Consider the following 17,857-nt stretch of genomic DNA (forward strand, 5'->3'; position numbering starts at 1 on the left):
CTTGATCCCACAACCCAGGAGATCATGACCAGAGCCAAAATCAAGAATCCACCACTTGGGACGCCTGGGTAGCTCAGTGGTTGAGCATCTGCCTTCAGCTCAGGGCATGGTCCTGGAGTCTGGGGATCAAGTCCTGCATCGGGCTCCCTGTGTGGAGCCTGCTTATCCCTCCATCTATGTCTCTGCCTCTCTCTCTCTCTCTCTCTCTCTCTCTCTCTCTCTCTGTGTCTCATGAATAAATAAATAAAACCTTTAAAAAAAAAAAAGAGGCCAACACTTAACTGACTGGCCATTCAGGAGACCCAGATCTTAATGGTTTCAAATTTAAAATTCATTATTGGTACTTGAGAATCCATCTTTGAGAATAGGAAGAAAAAGATTTTTAAAAAGTGGAGATTAATACTGAAAAAATAAGACATGGAAGATAGAGATCCAAAGTTTGTATAAGAGAAAAAGGATGGAGAAGTAATAATCTCTTTCTTTACATATGTGACTATGTATATGTGTACGTTTCAGTATTTTTTCTGTGTATGTATGCTTTGTGTCTTTGTATGCACATCCATTTTCATTTATTTTTTAAGTAGGCTCCAAGCTCAATATGGAGTCCAACATGGGGCTTGAAGTCACAACCCTGAGATCAAGATCTGAGCTGAGGTCAAGAGTCAGACACTCAACTGACTGAGCCACCTAGGCACCCTGTGCATGCATTTTTAAAAATAAAAGCATAGTGCTCAACTTAGTATAATAGTATGTAATTTCATTCTTTTAAATGACTAATATTCATTATTATAGATTATTATAAATTTATTTAACTAGTCTTTTGTTGAGGGATATTCAGATTATATTCAATCTGTGCCCAGTGTAGACAACTCTCGAGTAAACATCCTGCCATATATATAATTTTTGTAACAGCTTTACTGAGATGTAAATCACATTTGATTCGATTGACCTGTTCAAAGTATACATTTCATTGGTTTTTAGTATACTCACAGAATTGTGCAACCATTACCACAATTAATCTTAGAATACTTTTATCATCCTAAAATAAAACCTCATACCTTTTAGCAGTCACCCTTCATATTTCCTCCAGCTGTTCTCCCTACCTCCTCAGCTTAGGCAACCACTAAACTATTTTCTGTCCCTATATATTTGCCTATTCTAGACTTTTTATATGGATTTTTTCTTTTTTTCTTAATCTGTTTTATATAAATTTGAATTATATAACATGTGACCTTTTATGACTGGCTTCTTTCATTTAGCATAATGTTTGCAAGGTTTATGCATGTTTATATCAGTATTTCATTCCTTTTTTAAAAAGCTTTATTGAAAAAAAATTTAAAAAAAGCTTTATTGAGATGTAATTCACATGCCACACAATTTGCCCATTTAAAGTATGTAATTCAGTAGTTTAGTATTTACAGATACGTGCAACTATGGTCAAATTTAGAATATTGTCATCACTTCAGAAAGAAACTCTGTACCCTTTAACTACTTGCCTGCATCCCCCATGCACAATCTTCTTTCTATCTCTATAGATTGGCCTATTCTGGATATTTCATATGAATGAAATTATGTAATATATGATCTTTTGTGACTGGCCTCTTTCATGTAGCATGTTTTCAACATTCATCCACATTTTAGTGTGTTTCAGTACTTCATTCCCTTTTATAGCCAAATAGTTTTCCATTGTGTGAGTATATCACATTTTGTTTATCCATTCATTGATGGACATACTCTCATAATCTATGTCTTTACCATGGGTTTCTTGTAGACGGCATATAGTTTGGCCTTTTTAAAATCCTGTATGACAATTTCTAGTTTTTAATTGATGTGATCACTTCATTTATGTTTAATGTAAATATTAGTATGTTTGGGTTTAAGTCTACCATATTGCTACTTTTTTCCTATTTATACCATTTGTTCACTGTTCTTTTCTACTCTCCTTTCTTCATTTATATCATTTTAAGATATTCTAGCTCACTTTAGATTATTAGCTAAACATTCCTGGTTTTTTAAGTGATTGCTTTAGGGTTTATACTATACATCTTTAACTGATCATGGTCTATATTCAACTAATACTATTCCATTAATGTATATTGTAAGATGTTTGCAATAGCATGCTCACATATCCGTTTGTTCTTTGTGTTGTTGCCATATATGATTTTACAGCTACATTGCTATAAACTGCCCAGTAATGTTACTCTTTTGCTTTAAATTTTTTTCTGAAAATTTAAGATACTATTTACATACAATTATAATGACATTTTAATTGTACAGTTTATGATAATTTTATACCATTGCATAACTACCACGACAATTAAAATAATAGAACAGTTCACTCACCTTAAAATGTTTCTTTGTATCCTTTTGTAGACAGTCCCATTCCCCATCTTCAGGCCCAGGCAGCCATTGATGTGTTTTTCTTTTTTTTTTTTTTAATACTTTATTTATTTATTCATGAGAGAGAGAGAGAGAGGCAGAGACACAGGCAGAGAGAGAAGCAGGCTCCATGCAGGGAGCCCGATGTGGGACTCGATCCTGGGTCTCCAGGATCACGCCCTGAGCCAAAGGCAGGCACCAAACCACTGAGCCACTCAGGGATCCCCATTGATGTGTTTTTCATTGCTGGTTTTCTTTTTATATAATTTCACATAAATTGAATTATATGTTAAATAATCTTTTGTGTTTGACCTATTTTTTTTGTTTGACCTATTTTACTTAATGTGTAATGTATTTGAGATAAACCAATTTTGTTAATATTTGTTCCTTTTTACTGCTGACTGAATATTCCATAATATGGATGTACTACAACTTGTTTATTCACCGGTTGATGATATTTGGATTGCTTCTAGATCCTGGCACCATGAATAATGTTACTGTGAACAATGGCTGACAATTCTTTGTGGGAAGTTTGCATTTTTATTTCTCTTGGATAGATACCTAGGAGTGGAATCACTGGACAATTATACCTTAAAGAAATTATGAACCTCTGTTATAATGCATCTACTTCCACTTGCCAGAACACCAAAAGGAGAAAAAGTCCCTTATTTCTCTCCAATCTTGTATTATACTTCTAGCACTTGCTAATAAGAGAGACTAACATCAATGCTAGCCATAGAATAGCAGTCATAGAGTCTAGTTTCAGTTTTACAATTGGGTGAAGAAGGTTGGGTTTGGAGCTGAGGAGCAATAAATTAATAACATCCCTTAGGGCAAGTATAGAACTATTACCCTGGGATATTCCTTTATCATCATTTCATAGATTTCTCTTTTTATCCTCCCTAGTTTGATTTCTTGTTTCCTGGATCCCATATTATCCTCTTTTTTTGTTCTACATTTTAGGAAGTGTTCTCATCTTTATTTTTTAAACCAATATGTTTTTCACTTCTGCTATCATATTTGTAAGTTACCAAAGCCTCTTTTTTTTTTTTACTCCATTTAAATGATCTTATTCTTATTTCATGGACTTAAGAGATGATTGGCAGTCTTCTCATAAATATATCAATGATAATTTTCCTTTTTTTAATTTTTATTTATTTATTTAGAAAGAAAGCATATGGGATCCCTGGGTGGCGCAGCAGTTTGGCGCCTGCCTTTGGCCCAGGGCGCGATCCTGGAGACCCGGGATCGAATCCCACGTCGGGCTCTCAGTGCATGGAGCCTGCTTCTCCCTCTGCCTATGTCTCTGCCTCTCTCTCTCTGTGACTATCATAAATAAATAAAAATTTAAAAAAATGTTAAAAAAAAGAAAGAAAGCATATGAGTGGAGGGAGAGGGAGAGAGAGGTAGAAAAGCAAACTCCCCACTGAGCCCAGGCCTGAAATGAGGCTTGATCTCCGGATCCTGAGATCGTGACCTGAACCCAAACCAATAGTTGGCCATTTACCCAACTGAGCCACCCAAGCATCCCTCATGAAAATTTTCATTAAAATTTTTTTCCTCTAGGGCGCCTGAGTGGCTCTGTTAGTTGAGTGTCTGACTCTTGGTTTCGCCTCAGGTCCTGATCTCAGGGTCCTGGGATCAAGCCTCACATCAGACTCCACTCTCAGCAAAGAGTCGGCTTGTCTCCCTCTGCCCCTCCCCCTGCTCATATGTTTACTCGCTCACTCGCTCGCTCTTTCTTTCTTTCTCCTTCCCCCTCTCCCTCCCTCAAATAAATAAATCTTTTAAACAAAGTTTTTTTCTTCTGGTCTGAAGTTTTTGAATCTTTTTCCTCTGAACTTGCTTGCCTTTTTGCTTGCTAGCTTGCTGTCTCTCTTTCCTTCCTTCCTTCCTTCCTTCCTTCCTTCCTTCCTTCCTTCCTTCCTTCCTTCCTTCCTTCCTTCCTTCCTTCCTTCCTTCCTTCCTTCCTTTCTGAGTCTCTAGCTTTCTCCATATTTCTGTTGACCTTTGGTTGCTATTCATATTTAGGAGTCAGGTAGTAAAAAAGTCTTTCTGAAAATTTGTTGATTATGGATTCTCATAGGATTAATTAGATGGGTCATTTTTGGAGAGAACTTCCAAAATCTGCTCTCCTGCCTAGAGATTGTCAGCCAGTTTTCTGGACTCAAAATGGGAGAAGAGAGCTTGTGGGTCTTAGTATTCAATATGTGAATATTTGCTTAGATTTGTTTTTTGAATAGTATTCTGCCTTTAGTTTTGTTTGGTGTCCTCCAATGTAGAGACTCTGTTTTATCCCTTCCAGAGATTCAACTTTCAACCTTGGGGAAAGATTCAGTTTCAACCTTCTGGTGTCAGTCAACACTGTGTATACACACAGACACACACATACTTAAATATATATATACACTTATGTATACAAGGGTCGAGATCTAGTAAAACAACTATGTGTTGTTGTTTTTTTAAAAAGATTTTATTTACTTATTCATGAGAGACACACAGAGAGAAGCAGAGACACAGGCAGAGGGAGAAGCAGGGTCCACGCAGGGAGCCTGACGATGTGGGAGACTCGATCCCGGGTCTCCAGGATCACACCCTGGGCTGAAGGTGGTGCTAAACTGCAGAGCCACTGGGACTGCCCTGTTGGTTTTTGTTTTGTTTTAATTTTATTTATTCATGACAGACACACAGAGAGGCAGAGACAAGCAGAGGGAGAAGCAGGCTCCATGCAGGGAGCCCGACGTGGGACTCGATCCAGGGTCTTAAGGATCACACCCCAGGCTGAAGGTGGCGCTAAACCGCTGGGCCACCCGGGCTGCCCTGTTGTTGTTGTTGTTGTTGTGTTTTGTTTTGTTTTGTTTTGTTTTGTTTTGTTTTTTAAGAGGGCTCCACATCCAGCCTGGAGCCCAATGCCAGGTCTGAACTCACAACTCTGAGATTAAGACCTGAGCTGAGATCAAGATCACTTGACTGAGCCACCCAGGCCCCCCTGTAATCCACCTATTTCTCAAACACTTTCATCCAGTCTTTCTATTTTTAGCACCATCTTCATCTCATCTTTAGACGTTCCAATACCTCCAATTCCTAAGCCTTTTTGAAACTTTGGCGGCACATCCTAGGTAGTTTCTTAACTTTTTCCATTGTCAGCTTTGGATTCAGCTTTATTTCCAAACTTGTGTTGCCTTTATTTCTTTCATTTCCCCTGTTCCTGTAGGTTTATGACTTTTTAAAATTTGTTGTTCAAGAGTGCCTGAGTGGCTCAGTCAGTTAAGCATCTGCCTTCAGCTCGGGTCATGACTAGGGTCCTGGGATTGAGCCCCACATTGGGCTCCCTGTTCAATGGGGAGGCTGCTTCTCCCTCTTCCTCTCCCTACTGTTCCCCTTGCTTGTGATCTGTCAAATGAATAAATTTTAAAAATATATATTTTTTAAATCCTGTTGTTCAGTTGGGTTTTTTGGAAGGCCAAACATAAATGGTGGTGTTAAATTCATCATCTTTACCAGAAGCCCTCTTTGTTTATCTCTTTATTTTAATATATTATCTTTTTAGAGAGAAAGTAGGGGGCAGAAGATGATGGAGAGAGAGAATCTCAAGCACACTCCCTCAGTCTCAGGACCCTGAGATCATGACCAGAGCTGAAATTAAGAATCAGACTCCCAACCGACTGAGCCACCTAAGCACTTCAGAAATAAAATTTTTTTAAGCAGGCACCATGCCCAATGTGGGGCTTGAATTCACAATCCTAAGATCAAAAGTTGCATGCTCTAGCAACTGAACCAGCCAAGCGACCCCTCCTTTATTTATTTACAGTTGCAGAATTGTCTGTTGGTGGATATGGTAGCTCTTTTTCTTAGCTGTTTATATTTCCTTTCCTGTTAACTGTTCATCTCCTTTTCCTACTTTTCTACATTGTTGTTAATCTTTTTCATATTTCATTGTCGTAGCTTTTTATAAGTGCTAATAAAAAATCATACCCCAATATATGACTTAATATATATTATTTTTAGATGTTTTGATTATCATTTGATTTTGCTTCTGACTCTTTATTCTTCTGAGTTCCTCCTCCACCTACTCACATTGTTCTTGGTCTGTACAGAACATTGAAAAACATTTTTCCTATGATCAAATATATATTTTTTCTTTTATGATTTATTGATTTTGTGTGATATTTGGAAAGGTCTTCTCCTTAAGAATGTTAAAATCGATTTTCTTTTAAAACATAAAGTTTTGGGATGCCTGGGTGGCTCAGTGGTTGAGCGTCTGCCTTCAGCTCAGGGCGTGATCCCAGTCCAGGAACCGAGTCCCTCAACAGGCTCCCTGCGTGGATCCTGCTTCTCCCTCTGCCCGTCTCTGCCTCTCTCTGTGTGTCTCTCATGAATAAATAAAATCTTAAAAAAGAAGTTTCATTTTTTGTATGACAATATTTAGCTCATTTTGACTATTTTTGTGTACATTCTGAGATTGGGATCCAATTTATTTTTTCCCCAGATGGCTACCCAGTTGTCCCCAGATTATTTATTGAATATATTCCCTTTTCTTCCAATGCATTTTATCATGTATATTGGTTGTATATCATGTTCTATTGACTGTCATGAAATTTTCCTACATTATTTAAAGGGAGTGTAAATTGGATTATAAAGCAAACAGATTATCTTGAGATTATTTACTTGTCATTTTTACATTATAGGAAGAAATACAAAGAGAAAAAGATAAGGATAATGTTTCATCAGTGAACATAGATATTCAAAACACATTGAAACACCTCCATGCAGATAGTCTTGGCAGAGGTCCTACAGCAGAAGATAAAGATAAAAACCAGTCTAGAAAGCTTCAGAGTTATAAGTCCCATGGATGTGCAAATGATCACCAAATGAAGACCCTGTTAAAGAGTGCAAATCCAGTTGATGCTTGTTATAGGGAGAGTGTGCAAAATAAGACTTTATGTAAAGCCAATTCAAGCTATAATCAAAATTTACATGGACAAACAACTTTTGAAGAAAAGAATTCTGTTTCTCAATCGAGGTATAGTTTAATAATAATTTTTTCTAACTTTTATGTATTTAGATATTTTTTGTGCAGTACTTTGTGTCACACTGTTAGGCCCTGGATATAGAAATGATAAAACATGGTCTTGAGCCTAAATGGAAATATTGGGAAAGGAGTTTGGTTGGGGATGTATGAGCCTGTTCATCTAGAGCCTTGCATGTCATACTCAGGATTTGTGGTTTTCCCTCATGGGGCATGAAAGTCATTTGAGGATTTTAAATTGAGTAACATCAAATTTGAATTTTAGAAAGGATATTCAGAAAACTTAACCTGAAACCCTATACAGTGTGTAACAATGTATACATTGATAATCCATCAGCAATATAGCAAAAACCAGTTTGTAAATTTAATTTGATAAAAGGGAGTAGTGTGTGATGAAAATCTTCCTTAGATTTGCCTTCTTACTTATTCCTTGCATGTCACCTCCAGTTCATATCCTTTCTGCCTTAGGTTGTTCGTGGGGCTGAACCTGGGATTGTAGCTTTTCTTAAACCCTTGTGTTCTTTCCTCGGTTCCTGGAGGCAAACTGAAGAGCATGCCGCTATATTCTGGAAAGGCTACAGAATGAACAGAATATTGGGGAGATGGATTACATTATCATCACCCCCTTTTTCCTTTTCAAAACAATTCTTGTTGTCAATTTTAGCTTGATTTCTCAGGAATGTGGAATCAGAGAGCATCAAGATATGTTCTCCAGGGCAGCCTGGGTGGCTCAGCAGTTTGGCGCCGCCTTCGGCCCAGAGCATGATATTGGAGACCTGGGATCGAGTCCCGCATCGGGCTCCCTGCATGGAGCCTGCTTTTCTCTCTGCCTGTGTCCCTCTCTCCCCTCTCTGTGTTTCTCATGAATAAATGAATAAAATCTTTAAAACAAAACAAGATGTGTTCTCCAGCCAGCCTTCATGCTCTCTGGTCCTCTGATTTTGTTCTTTTCTCTCCCCCTTTTTGCCCTTATTCTTTCCTATTTTTCTTTCTTTTCTTTAAGTTTATTTCAGTAATACCTATACCCAATGCAGGTCTCAAACCCATGATCATGAGATCAAGAGTCTTATGCTCTTCTGACTAAGCCAACCAGGTGCCCCATATTTTCTTCTTTTTTAAAAAAGATGTTTTATTTATTCATGATGGAAACAGAGAGAGAGAGAGGCAGAGACACAGGCAGAAGGAGAAGCAGGCTCCATGCAGGGAGCCCGACGTGGGACTTGATCCCTGGACTGCAGGATCATGCCCTGGGCCGGAGGCGGCGCTAAACCGCTGAGCCACCCGGGCTGCCCCCATATTTTCTTCTTTTATAATTTTTTCCCATGTTTCTGCTGGTATCAGTATTATTGTCCTTTAGAGTCTTGTATAACTCCACTTCTGGAAACCCGGCTATAACCATTACAAATGCTATTTTGGAAGACTTTAGTAGACCCTGGTTTCATCTCCTGGCTGCCAAATGCCCAGAATTACACCACTGCCTATAGGACCATTTGTCCATACATCAAACAGTATGTTTACTCTAATTATCTGGTGTCTCATTTCTTTTAGTGACCATGTTTTTAAACATCCAATTCCCATCAAAAATGGAAAGCCACAGTTGCCAGTAACAGGTATGATTAAAAATATTTCTTCTTAAAAAAAAAATATTTCTTCTTTGATTTTTTTAAGAAAACATTTAGGTGACTAAGATAGCTGAAAATGTATATTGGTATATTTGCATTATAACGTAAAAGCCATACCTTTGACTCTCTTTCTGGTGTAAGAGCTTCAATCATCTTTTATTGATAACCAGAATCTTTGTTTATCTACTAGGATGATTAGATATGTAGTACTGTGCTAAAGTTTATGAAAATATTGAAAACTAATATATTACATCAATGTCCAGTCCTTTTCATTAATCAAAAGAATCTTACATGTTGCAGTTTTTTTTCCAGATCCATTTACATTATGTTCAGATATAATAGATGAAGAAGCCATCAGTTTTCTGGCAACAGACAATCATCCCAAAATGTTAAAGTATAGATGCTCAGGTAAATATTCTTCAATTACAGTTGTTTTGTAATTAAAACTTTGTATGATATTAATTAACTAGGATTTGTAATAATTCTATCTGTGTGATTTAAACTTTATTTCCTTTGAAGAAATTTAACAGTTTGGGGTATAATAAAACATTCAGATCAATACTTCCTGTCTGCACTAGCCTGTGTTCCCAGTATTTATTTGTAAGAATCACCACAGCTAATACTTTTTGTTACTTTATTCTATTTTTATCACAATTAATACCATCTACAAATTTAACTTTATTGAGTAAGGTAAACATTTTTTATATTTTCAGAGTGCCAATAGGCATGTATTCTGAATAATGCTTTAAACACAAGACATTAAGTATTCTTTAAAAATACATTAAATATTAAACAATATCTATTTTTTATGTCTATTGTTAATATGTAAATGTTTCTAGTGTTCCATGCCCCATTATTTTATTTTTTCTGCAAGATCCCTATAATAAATGTTCCACAATGCTTAACCTGACCTCCCTTCCCCTCCATACCCTAATATTTCCTCTTTTAGGGTCTCACTCTGCTCTATGGACAAAATTGAGGCTATTCTATGTTAGGCTCAAAATAACATTCTTTAGTCTTGGATGTAAAGTTTGTCTCTAGTGCTCTAAAGCTTAGCTATATCTAACTATAATCTGAATCCCATCTCTTTTTCCTCCCTGTTTTAGTACTTATGAAGTCTTTCTTTTCATTACCTTTCTATTCTTTAGCTCCTTTTGTCCCGCCATAAACTATGTTTATTTCTCTTCATCTAAAAAAGAAAAATTTTATGGTGCCTGGCTAGCTCATTTAGAGGAGCATGCAACTCTTAATCTCAGGGTTATGGGTTTGAGCTTCATGTTGGGTATAGAGATACTTAAGTAAATAAAAATTTTAGAAAAGAGAGAGAGAGAAGGAAAAATCTAAATACTTGATGTGACTTGCTGTCTCTTCAAGTATTCAGCCACTCTTTCTTTCATCATTGCCAGACGCTTTTTCTCCTTTCTCTTTCAATATATTTATTCCCTTAACTCCCTGCAATCTGACTTCTTTTATTGCCATTCTACTAAACTTAAATGTTAAAGATTACCTGAAGTCTCTTTTTTTTTTTCTGCCCAAACCAGTGACTTTTTAAAAAATTCGTATCCTCTTTAGTATCTCTGCACTATTGACTATCATTCCTTGAAATCTTTCCCTCTCAGTAGTTTAAAGATACACTTTCCCAACCATCCACCCAGGCTCCCTGGAGGTCTGCAGTGAACTCACAAGAGCACTACACAATACTTTAAATTTTAAGTGAAACACAAAACATTCAACATCTTTTGGATACTACAGGCACTACTAGCTCAGAGTCATTTACAGTTTCAGCATTAGATTGCATTACATTCCTTTTGATGATGTCATGTCTTTGTGGAGCTGGGCTTTCAGTGGCTGTGATTAAAAGCAAGCACCACATGAAAATAATGTGGAATAAGAGATGAGGGTGGCAGTGTCAGTCAGATTCTGAGGTTTGAAAAGTTGTGCTGTACTTAGTAGGTGCATATAACCCATTAGGATTAATTGTGCTTAATAAGAATGAAATTTGGGGCACCTGGGTGGCTCAGTGATTGAGCATCTGCCTTTGGCTCAGGTTGTGATCCTGGCGTCTTGGGATCAAGTCCCGCATCAGGCTCCCTGTGAGGAGCCTGCTTTTCCTTCTGCCTGTGTCTCTGCCTCTCTCTCTCTGTGTCTTTCATGAATAAATAAATAAATAATCTTAAAAGAATGAAATTTAAATATTATTTTCCTTTAAAAATTTTTATTTCCTTATTTCTTAGAGTGCACATATGGGAGTGGGGGAGGAACAGAGGAAGAGGGAGAAGCAAATTCTGGGCTGCATGTGGGGCTTTATCCCATGACCTTAAGATCATGACCTGAGCTGAAATCAAGAGTTGGATGCCCAACCAACTCAGCCACCCACATGCCCCTATTATTTTCTTTTTTTTTTTTTTTTTTTTTTTTTTTTTTTTTTTTTTTAGCAAACACACGAGGGTTTATTTACAAGCTCCAGCATGGGTCCAAATGCCCCTATTATTTTCAATTTACGTGTATTATTTTTTCAAATGGTTACTAAATTATTAGAACATAAATACATAGTAAGATGTTTTGGACTTAACAGATAATCAGTATTTCTTTGGCCCAGGGGTGCTGTAAAAAGATCACCAAGAACTTAGGGATGCCATGAAGTAGAAAAATTTGGGAACCTCTGGTTGGAAGTATTTCAGAAGGCAGAGTGGATGATTTAAAGCTGTTAACTCCCTTTCACCCCTTACTTGTTTGAGATGGTTCTTTCCTAGTCCTTTCTTCAGTAATAATTCATTCATTTAACAGACACTTAGGGAGTATTTGTCCTGTGGCAGGCATGGGTATCAAAGAAGAATAGAACTCAGTCCTTAAGTCTAAAAGCCACGCCATTTTACCACCTATATTGCTTTATTTTTCTGTTCCTGCCCCATTTCTACAGATTTCCCCCAAGACATAATCTGTAGCACTTACTCAGCACTGTTGAAGCATTTACTTTTGTGGCATCAACTATCATTTTAATGATGATTTTCAAATCTGTATCTCTCTACTGGGCTTCTACCTTGGGTTATAGCCTCATTCCTCCATTTTCAGCTGTGTCCAGGATATACTCATTTCAATATCTTGTTTTTAACTTTAAGCTTATTGTATTCAAAACACATCTTCCTCCCTCTTAAATTGCCTTCCTTCCAGCCAGTCCATTTCTATTAGTGTTGTTGCTATTCTTCTGGCCTCCCAAATTTCAAACCTTAAATCATCTATAATCATTTTTTTCTCTTTACATCTCCTATTTCTGGTCTGTCAAGTTTGGTTCTTTTTTTCATTCCCACATAGGCCTTTTTACTCATGCCTCAATTGCACCAACTTTCTAGCAGTCTTGCAGTTTCGAGTCTTTTTTTTTTTTTTTTTTTATTTACTTATGATAGTCACAGAGAGAGAGAGAGACAGAGGCAGAGACACAGGCAGAGGGAGAAGCAGGCTCCATGCACCGGGAGCCCGATGTGGGATTCGATCCCGGGTCTCCAGGATCGCGCCCTAGGCCAAAGGCAGGCGCCAAACCGCTGCACCACCCAGGGATCCCTGCAGTTTCAAGTCTTACCAAGCCCCAGATATAATGTGCATGTTAACTTCTCTAACATGTGCTTTTTATCATGTCACCAAGCTAAAGAACCCTCAGCGCTTCTCTGTAACTCATGGACTCAAACTCTCTGCCTGGCTTTTAAATTTTTTGAGATCTTGTTCTGCTTCTACTTGTTAAATTTTATTGCATATTTGTTCTCTTTAAGTCTGTCAGAAAGTTGCCATCCTTATCCTAAACTTTGTCATTCAATCAACTTCAGGTTGCTTAAGAATTTTCCTAAGCTTTTCCATTATCCCAACAGCTTATCATTCACCAATTTTTACCTCGGAAATCTCTTCATTCTCCCTGTAAATGTCCTGTTGCACAGTCCCCTCATTTATATTCTGGACTGTTGAAGTAACCCCTCAAATGATCCTCCTACCTTCATGTAAGCTTTCTATGAGACAAACGAAAGTCATTTCCCTGCTTAATAAATATCCTTTAGTTCCTCCCCACTGACTTAAAGATAGTGAGAAATACTTAGCATGGCTTTCAAGATTATTCTTATCTGGCCCTCCCAACCTTTACTAGCCTCAACTTTCCTCCCACATTTCTCTCATACCTTGTACTCTAGCCACACCAAAGTACCTACAATTCTCTGAGCACACTATGCTTTTTTGCTTTTTGGTGATTCTGCACATGTTCATTGTTCTTGAAATATCTTCATCCCAGCCAACTTCCTGCCTGGCTAACTTCTAGTCCTTTAGGAATGGGCTACTAATAACATTAGGTGATAGGCAGATGGGGAACTTTATAATGAATGGATGTGGCTAGCATCACCCAAACCTAGTGATCAATCTTAACATTAAGAAAACAGAGAGAGAGGGGATCCCTGGGTGGCTCGGCGGTTTAGCGCCTGCCTTTGGCCCAGGGCGTGATCCTGGAGTCCCAGGATCAAGTCACACGTCGGGCTCCCTGCATGGAACCTGCTTCTTCCTCTGCCCGTGTCTCTGCCTCTCCCTCCCTCTCTCTCTGTGTGTCTCTCATTAATAAAATAAATAAAATCTTTATTTTTTTAAATAAAATATTAAAAAAAGAAGGAGATACTTTATGTGTCTGTTAATATGATGCAGTAAGAAGTCCGCAATATTGCCTGTGATGAGCTATACTAAAAACCATTGAATTGGGGCACCTCGGGGGCTCGGTCAGTTGAACATCTGACTCTTGATTTCTGCTTCATGATCTCAGGATCATGGGATTGAGCCCCCGTGTCAGGCTTTGTGCTTGGTAGGGAATCTGCTTGGAGGTTCTCCTACCCCTCTCTCCACTCCTTGTTTTCTCTCTCTGTAAAATAAAAATAAAAATAAAAATAAAAAATAAAGTAGGGGTGCCTGCGTGACTCAGTGGGTGAAGCATTTAACTTCGGCTCAGGTCATGATCTCAGGGCCCTGAGATCGAGTTCTGTGTTGTACACCCTGCTTAGCAGGGAGTCTGCTTGACCCTCTCCCTCTACCTCTCCCCCAAATTGTGTTCACTCATGCTCTCTCTCAAATAAATATTTTAAAATAAATCTTAAAAAAAACCCACAATTGAATCTGAATCCTATCACTCATCCAGATCTGATTACTGGTTTTACTAGTTTATTGGACACACACAGGAACATTTTAAAGCATTTAACTAGAATATAATCAGTGAAACCTAGCCTTTGGGTAGCTCCATAGTACAAATGACCCAGTGTCTACATAAGTAAATGATAAAGAGGAAGAGAGGAGAATTTATAGATTAAGAGAAACTCAAGAGGGACGCCTGGGTGGCTTAGCGGTTAAGCATCTGCCTTTGGCCCAGGGCGTGATCCTGGAGTCCTGGGATTGAGTCCCGTGTCAGGCTCCCTGCATGGGGTCTGCTTCTCCCTCTGCCTGTGTCTCTGCCTCTCTTTCTCTCTCTCAAGAATAAATAAAATCTTAAAAAAAAAAACTCAAGAGACCTTTCAATTGAATGTAATGATGGACCTTCTTCGGATCATGGTTTAAACAAACCAACCATAAAAAGAAAGTTTAAAAAAAAAAAAAAGAAAGAAAGAAAGTTTTGAAATCATGAGGAAATTTTAACACTTACTGGTTATTAGATTATATTAGGTATAATTTTTTTAGGCTTGATAATGGTTTTATGTGTTTGGAGGAAAGAGTCCTTCTCTGTTAGAGTTGCATATGAAGTATTTACAGATGAAGTGATACTTTAATGTCAGTTTCAGGCTTCATAATCCAGTATATACATGGGGGGCAGATCAGAGTATAGGGGGTTGTAGACAAATATGACTGACCATGACAATAATTATTGAAGGTGAATGAGAGCTATGTGGAAGTTCATTATACTTTTCCCTTTACTCTTGTGTCTTTGAAATTTTCCTTAATAAAACATTAGGAAAAAAAAGAAAACTGGGCATTAGGGTCACTTCTTTTGGATATCTTCCTTTTTTTAAATTTTTTTAAATTTTTTTTATTTATTTATGATAGTCACAGAGAGAGAGAGAGAGAGAGGCAGAGACACAGGCAGAGGGAGAAGCAGGCTCCATGCACCAGGAGCCTGATGTGGGACTCGATCCCGGGTCTCCAGGATCGCGCCCTGAGCCAAAGGCAGGCGCCAAACCGCTGCGCCACCCAGGGATCCCTGGATATCTTCCTAATAGTGACTCCTGCTCAGAACTTAACCAAGCTAGACAGTCCTTTTATATATATCACCCTAACTGTTCACACCTATTGTGTGTTTACACACAGTATTGTAACACTTATCTCACAGTATTGTATCTGTTGTCTTTAATCCTTTATGACAGAATTTCTTGACATATTTATAATTAAGTTCCTGATTTCACTTCAGTTACCTTCATAAAGATATTTGCTTTTATAGATTTGTTATTAGCTATTTTGTAATAATCTATACATCATTTTACTTTGTTTTCTTTTAGGTTGCATAGCAGTAGGAAAATCTCTGAATAGCCGAAATTTTAGCAAGCTCTTGCACTCTTGCCCATACCAGTGTGATCGTCATAAAGTCATTGTGGAAGCTGAAGACAGATATAAAAATGAACTAAGGAAATCACTTATCTGTAACAAAAGTAATTAATTCAGCAGCTTTGAAACTGTAATTATGACTATACCTTCTGAACTGTGATCCAGAACATTAAATATATTAAAAAGCTAGAGACCAAAATAATGTTGAAAAGAAAATGTCTCTGAGAAACCAGTGTTTTAAGATGTACCCAGGGAACAGGTTTAGTCTCTGGTGGTTTAAAAATTCTTCCTAATCCATCTAAGAATTCCCACTAGAAGGTGGGGGGGAGGTGTGTAGGAAATACCATACTAATGGAATTAACGTGCTCTTACTCAGATTGATATTTTATCCTAAATGTTTTCTGTATTTTTCAGAAATTCTGCTGACCCCACGTAGAAGACAACTCAGTAGTGAATCTGCTACTTCTGAAAGAATAAGTGAATATATTTAATTTTTAAATAAACCTAAATTGCATATAGTTCTGAGAAAAAGAGGACAGCTGCAGGATTGTTCTCAGTCTCATCATTAATGGTTCTTAAATGATAACCCTTGGCTCTGAAGAGGGCCATAGTTTCTAAAACAAGAGCCTTCCCACTTTCCTTCCTCGTGTTGCTTTCCCCCCCATTGTTTGTCAGCTGAGGAAGAAGCAGAAGGAAACATTAAGTACCTAATATGGATTAGGTGTTTCATAGACGTTTCCTTTAATTCTTATAATAATGTTATAAGGTAGGTTTTGTTTTTTTAAAAGATTTTATTTATTTATTCATGAGAGACACACAGAAAGAGAAGCAGAGACACAGGCAGAGGGAGAAGCAGGCTCCATGCAGGGAGCCTGACATGGGGCTAGATCCCGGATCTCCAGGATCACACTCTGGGCTGAAGGCGGCGCTAAACCATTGAGCCACCCAGGCTGCCTGGTAGGTTTTATTTTATTCCCACTTTAAGGTAAAATGAGTTGGCAAATGGCAGAGCTTACATTCAAATGCAAGCCTGTCTTTTTTCAGAAGCCCCTCTTCTAGCCTCTGGATCACATGTCTATTTTAAGAACAAAATTATTCTCCTATGTGTAAGTGCTTCAGAGAGATTTTGCAGCAAATATTGGTTCATAACTATAGCACTTCACACCACCAGAATTGAAGAGACAAATAGTATATACTTCAAAACCCTGCTTAAAAATCAAAATACTTCTTAAACAATGAGTTAACTTCTAAGAATTTTTATTTAATTACAGGTTAACATTTCAAGTTTGTCACCATTCTAAGTTTATTAGAGACTTAACATTATCATTTTCTTCTCTTCATATCGAATTAATACCTGCAGAGTAAGAATAAGCAGTTGAGCACCTTACTTGTCAAAAAAACCCTGGAATTTAGTAATATCTATAGAGTGATTCTGTTATTTATTGCAGAAATATTTAGACTTGATACATATGGAAACATTTTGCTATATATTTACCTGGACATTTTTACTTCCAAAGCCTTAAAGGAAATGTCAAGTTTACTGTTTTTTTTTTTTTTTTTTTTTTAAGTAATCTCTAGACCCAGTGTGGGGCTCAAACTCACAACCCCAAGATCAAGAGTCACGTGCTCTACCAACTGTGCCAGCCAGGCACCCCTCGAATTTACTTTTTATATCTGGATCTTTTTCTTTTCTTTTCTTTTTCTTTTCTTTAAGATTTTATTTATTCATGAGAGACAGAGAGAGGCAGAGACATAGGCAGAGGGAGAAGCAGGCTCCATGCAGGGAGCCCAATATGGGACTCTATCCCAGGACCCCAGGATCATGCCCTGAGCCAAAGGCAGATGCTCAACTACTGAGCCACCTAGGTCTCCCTGGATCTTCTTCTAAGTTAAAAGTTTTGCATGAAAATTAAAATTACATACAGTACTCCTATAGGGCAGCCCACCTTTTGAAGTAATGTTTTCTGTAGAAACTGTTAGAAAATGGTTACTTTTCCATAGAAACATGTTGTACTTGGAAAACTTGCTTTTGACAAGGAGTTGACATCAAATTAATAATGGATTTTTTCAACAACATGATTTAAAAGCAAATATATAACAACTAAAAATATATTATGATCATTTTACATAGTAAACTCATTTCCAGAGCCTCATGAAGTGAACATAATTATGGTTATATTTGATTATACAGAAGGATCCTAAATACTGTTAAGTGATATCCAGCTCATAAATACATGTGTCTTTTTTGTAAGAATCGCTTTAGCTAAAACCAAATAGTCAA

General features: G+C 37.4%; 1 protein-coding gene across 14 annotated transcripts in view; it reads left to right on the forward strand.

Annotated features, from left to right (window-relative positions):
- Positions 1-17,857, forward strand: part of TERB1 (telomere repeat binding bouquet formation protein 1) — a 49,829-nt gene that overhangs the window by 26,424 nt on the left and 5,548 nt on the right. For 12 of the 14 annotated variants that reach the window (XM_038538756.1, XM_038538759.1, XM_038538757.1 and 9 more), the window contains 5 exons: positions 7,068-7,402; positions 8,957-9,018; positions 9,331-9,438; positions 15,531-15,680; positions 15,991-16,053. In XM_038538756.1, the coding sequence (XP_038394684.1) occupies positions 7,068-7,402; positions 8,957-9,018; positions 9,331-9,438; positions 15,531-15,680; positions 15,991-16,053 (718 nt within the window). The remainder of the gene's footprint in view (positions 1-7,067; positions 7,403-8,956; positions 9,019-9,330; positions 9,439-15,530; positions 15,681-15,990; positions 16,054-17,857) is intronic. The other 2 variants (XM_038538754.1, XM_038538765.1) reach the window with 1 other exon arrangement.

The sequence above is a fragment of the Canis lupus genome, chromosome 5, assembly GCF_011100685.1.
Source record: "Canis lupus familiaris isolate Mischka breed German Shepherd chromosome 5, alternate assembly UU_Cfam_GSD_1.0, whole genome shotgun sequence".
In the NCBI taxonomy this organism is placed as follows: Eukaryota; Metazoa; Chordata; class Mammalia; order Carnivora; family Canidae; genus Canis; species Canis lupus.